The sequence below is a fragment of the Lucilia sericata genome, unplaced genomic scaffold (genome assembly GCF_015586225.1).
Source record: "Lucilia sericata isolate MDLA Ls3-8-SP2 unplaced genomic scaffold, ASM1558622v1 Contig000339F_arrow, whole genome shotgun sequence".
Lineage (NCBI taxonomy): Eukaryota > Metazoa > Arthropoda > Insecta > Diptera > Calliphoridae > Lucilia > Lucilia sericata.
The window spans coordinates 110,386-115,739 of NW_023994359.1; the positions used below are offsets into that span (position 1 = coordinate 110,386).

The 5,354-nt window shown below is 36.8% G+C and overlaps 1 protein-coding gene across 1 annotated transcript; it reads right to left on the reverse strand.

Moving 5' to 3' along the window:
* Positions 1–1,078: 1,078 nt before the first annotated feature.
* LOC119603815 (angio-associated migratory cell protein) lies at positions 1,079–4,370 on the reverse strand. Its single transcript, XM_037956014.1, has 3 exons — positions 3,412–4,370; positions 1,526–1,724; positions 1,079–1,458 (listed from the first exon to the last, which is right to left on the reverse strand). The coding sequence occupies exons 1-3, from the start codon at positions 4,265–4,267 to the stop codon at positions 1,245–1,247; spliced, it is 1,269 nt and encodes a 422-aa protein (XP_037811942.1). The 5' UTR covers positions 4,268–4,370; the 3' UTR covers positions 1,079–1,244.
* Between the last annotated feature and the right edge of the window lie 984 nt (positions 4,371–5,354).

A 5,354-nucleotide genomic window follows, 5' to 3' on the forward strand; every position in this document is an offset into this window, starting at 1 on the left:
CAATATTCACGTCTTTTTAAATGGTGAGTATGGTTGACGGAATATAAATTATAGATCGGCCGATTTTTTAAAAATTCAAGTATATTAAACGAAATTATGAGCTCTAAAGAGTTATTTAGGATTCCGATTGTATGGCACCTTTTCCGAACGGCTCGTTGAAGACAATTTACCTGGTAGAATAGCCAGAAGAATTCATTTGCTTCGGCAAAAAAATAAAGAGACTGCTAACTTTCGACAGAATTCACTCAAATTTGTCCGCACTAAAAGGTGAAAAATATGGCGTAATATCGTATAGACCGACGACACTAAAATTAATTTGTTAGAAAATGGCTTGGCTAGGAATGTATAATACCCCAAAGGTAAAGAATCCCATGTTCGCTGTTTTTCGTGGAAGGTATTGGTAATATTCATCAGATTTCCGACACCATGACAAGATTTTAATACGTGGACACCCTAGAAAATATTATATATCCCTCTGCTGAAAAAATATGCCTCTCAGGTGGGTTTTCCACCAGGATAATGGTCCTAAGCACACCTCAAAGTTGTGTCAGGATTGGTTTAAGGATAACGAAGATGTCTTACTGGACTGGCCAAGTCAGATATTTAAATTAATTGTAGTTACACTGCATACTAGCAAACAAAAGTTTGATTTAGATTTACTTTTCTGGTACCTTTGCTGAATGTACTTATTTTTTGTCCACCATCTTTAAATATTTTTAAGAAGACTGAAAGCTGTTTAGGATTTAAATTTATTTTTCTTTCGTATTTTTATTTTAAATCTTCTAAAAAAATTAATTAGGTTCACTTTTTAATTTATTTTCAATAAATATTTTATTATAAGCTGTTAAGCAGAACTTTTACTGGTGTATTTATTTTTTTGTCCATATGTGTATGTATCAAATTTTGTAAAATTATCTTTAAAAATGCGAAAGTTAGTTTTTTATTTTTTCAGTCTTGGTAGACTAAAATGTCCATACACAAATCATTTTGTAAAATGTTTACCGGATCGTATAGTTTTAAATTTTAAACTTACCATGATCTTATGCTTCATATTGTTATTAATAAAAGAATTTTAACATAGAGGTAGGATAGATTTTTAACTATTTACACATGTATGTAGTTGGCTAATGAAATACAAAAGAATAATAGAATAATAAAAACTTAAAAGCTTAAACTTAAACGACGCAACAATGACTACATCAATTTTAATTGTGTCTCTCTCTCGATACCATAATTTTCTTTTATTAATCACCCAACTCGGGAACTTTAAATATTTTGGCTGAATTATCTTCAGACACTGTTAGCAATAAACTCTCTTTGGGATCATAACAAAATGTATAGACTTCGGCTAAATGCCCACTTAAGGTAAATTTTCGTTGACCAGTACGAGCATCATAAGCAATAACATTGCCCTGCAATGTTGATACTAAAATAGTAAAATCGCTAATCCACTGAATTCTAAAAAGAGAAGAAAATAATATTAGATGAATTAATTATTTGTAGGTATGTATTTCTTTAAGCTTACTTTGTAACACCATCATCGGCGTGTTCACATTCTGCACGTAAAGACAATTTGGAATGATCCCATATAGCAACTTGACCGTGTAGGGTACCACTGGCTGCCATTCGAAAATCGGCCGAAGGAGAAAATGCTAAACATTCGACGGCACCATTTGCTTCAACCATACCAACAGGACCATTGGGAGTACTAAAGATAATTTTACCTAAATAAAATGAAAAAAATATTTTTAAGTTAATATCAATTTCTTTCTTGCAATTACTAAGCGGCGTTTAAATCTAAGGTGAGTAAAATATTGTGATATGTATGTAGTTCCATAATTTTAGCAAAGGAGTAGTTTTGGAATAAGTCGAATGTTCTGCATGTAACCCCCCGGGCCATGTTTCCATGATGAAATGTCCATCATGGTGTATTGCAATCCCGGGGTAAAGAGATGCTACCAGTATCTCTAGTATGCCGGGACTATAAACTGGTGATGTCAAATGTATCATCGGCTTGGAATGATTTGGCATGGGGTCTAACCAGAGCACCATATAATCTGGCACTACGGGTGGCCGGTTGCCCACAGGACCTATTCCTAGCCGGTCAATTGGTTGAAGTTCCTTCGGGATCCACGTAGTGGCTGTGGTTGAAACCCAAATCGCGGGGAGATAATGTTGGTTTAAGGACTGATATATCCTATACCTAATGGGTTGGATAATTCTCTCTTCGAACAGGTATGTGTACAAAGCAGCATGTGCTGGATTCCTAAACCCGATCGGTATTTCTTACCGGTCGTGTAGTGGGACGTCGGTATATGCTGGGAAATTGTCAGGTTAGTATTCAATGGTTGCCTGGCATCCCGTAGAGCGATCTTTATGATCATAGGATCGGGAAAGTCTCCATATATTGGGGATTAGTACTGATTTAGTATGCCTTTTTACGCTTCGGGGAAGTTCTTCGGTGCTGTTGCCATCTCAACAGGATATATTGATACATGCTACGCGACTAATTTGTCGGGGCAATTATTGGAATTAATTGACTTTGGAAATTCCTACTTCCTTTGTTATATTGATCGGTTCATAAAAGACGGATCCTGATCTATTTTGATGGGTATTTCGGGCTAACAAATATGTCTCTAGGTGCTGTTGCCAAACCAACAGGGCCATCTCAGTAGTGTGGTTGCGCGGGCTTAAAGAGGTTAAGGAATGCACTGGAATGGGTCATTATATGATGGGGATTGCATTTTGAATAATGCAATCTTTCATGACATCATAAGGGTGGTCACCTTCCGGCCTAATGATTTGATTTCACCTAATGTTGAGACTAGTCACCCCCTTCTATTGACTTTAGACCAGTGATTGCTTTTTCCTTGTCGGGGTTTGCATTGGGATTGATCCCATGCTGCCTGTCATTCCGCAAAGGGGCTACTATGGCAAGAGATTAGATAGCTCGAGTTCTTTAACAAAGTGCTTGTACATGGACCGGCTCAGCCATGTACAAAAATTCCTACCTGAGTTCTTCATTGAAGAATTAGGCCGTCAAGGCAGGTGTTCACGTTAAACTCTCGACATTCGTTCTGCATGTATGTAAATAGGTGTATGTATGAATTATATATGTTACTAAACTGGTTTCAGTTTTGATAATTTCAAACATGAATCAATCTAGAAACTGCAAAACTGACAAATTCGGGGGGAACATTCATATATTAATGATACTAGGAAGCCTTATATGCGACAGGGGATGGATATAATAAATGATATAAATTTGCGGAAAAGGCGTTTTTAAACTATTAGGTGTGCTGATGCAAACTAACTAACAAGTTGCTATATATTATTTTATAAGAGAATTTTCTTGCATTCATTACCTAAACCTATGTAGTCTGTTTTTTTTAAGAAAAAATCATTACATACCATTTTCATCGCCAGACATGTACAGTGGAGATTCCTTATCGCAAGCCACTGTAGTCGATCCCTCTTGATGGACCATTGGATTGTGTTCATCAATTTCCATTACAACCGATGCCGTTTTTATGTCCCATAACTTGACGGTGCCATTGTTGTACGAGGCATACAACTTTTTACCATCACCGGTAATTTCTCCCGACTCACAACGTACCCCTTGGCCGGGTAGAATTTTACAATCGCCTGCCGGCAGGCGGAACACATAAATTTCACCATCCTCACTGCCAGCTATTAGTACATTTGCACCTTTGTGCCAGCGCATCCAGGACATGTCGCCCATTGAGTATTCCCACACTTTGCGTAATGTAACACCAACAACGCCGGCTCCTTCATTTTCAGTACTACTACTAGATTCTTGCAATTTGTGCAACAGAATCTCGCCTGCCATATCTCCGGTAGCCAAGTATGTGCCATCATGATTAAAATGTACTTCGGTTACCGTATCTTTGTGATCGGTAATTTCTTGTATGACTTCACCAGTATTTCTGTTCCATACATATACTTTGTCATCTTCTCCGCCAGTGGCGCATATATTATTTTGTGGGTTGAAAGCACAAGCAAATACTGGTGCTGAGTGTTGTTGAAATGTTAGAATGGAATCGTCCTGTACAGGTGATTTATGATTTTCACCCTCTTCGTCGGAATCGTAAGCACCAGTTTGTAAACGAGACTCAAGTTCCTCTAATGTTATTTCCTCCATTTCCAAGTCATCGTCGTCCTCGGGTGGTGGTCCATCATTTTCATCATAGACTTCCTCAAAATCATCTTCAATATCAGCAGGTCTTGGTGGAGTATTATCACGCATTTTATTATTTTTTTTAATTTCTTTTACTTTATTTCACTTTTTAATGAAATTTGTTTATACGCGCTATTCGTGTACTGACAGCTGTCAACACGTGTTTATTATTTTTGAGATCAAAGTCGTAAATAATTTGACGGCGTTAAAAAGGCGTGTCAAAAGCAGGGTTGTTCATGATAATACAGTTTATAATTACGCAGTCAATTTCAATTATATTCACCACTGATAGTACCGTATTCAAACTCACCACTGATAATACACATTTTCGATAAAACGGTCGATATCGCCTCTGCAACTTTCGGTCGGTAATGCAGTTTTATTCGTATAACGGCGTTTATGGTGAATAACAATTTTATTCACCACTTTTTATATTATGTGTGGTGAGTTTGAAGAAAGTCACCCTATAGATTTTTGTATTTTTGGGACAATTTTCTCATGAGAAGAGTTTGGTGAAAAATGGAATTTATGATAAAAAAAATTCACCACATGCGGCAAAAAAAATGCAGCGGTTGTTCGGCGACGACGACGGAATTTTTCCGCAGGCGGTGCTGCATTACGCTACACCACCACGTTGTCGGTATCAAAAAATTGCAACAAAAATGTTGATGGGGTGGTGGGTGTGTTAATTTTTTTTGCATTTCATGCAGTTTTTTTATAAACTAAATGAGAATTGTAACAAATGAATTGCGAGACGTTTTCCAACACTGGCTAAAAGTTTTCCAACACTGCTTTTGGCATTTTTTTTAATTATTTGCCATACTGTTATGGGACAGGTTTTGTAACCGTTTTCCAACACTTTTGTCTGCCATCAATTACAACTCTGCGTCTAAAAATCAGCATTGCCACACCGATGATAATTTTCAAGCTGTTTCAGATTTTAATTTTTTTTTTTTATAGAGAGAGTTGACAACGCTGTTAGTAAGTAAGTCAGTCGTCTTCAGAGACCCGAGCCGATTCGGCTTTAAGCCGACTAAGCCTACCCGCCTAAGAAAATGTCGGTTTAATACGGCTTAAAAATTTTGCCATAATTTCTATAATTTACAGAACACTTTCGCTAAATTTATGGAATTTTACAACATAAAATGAATTTGTT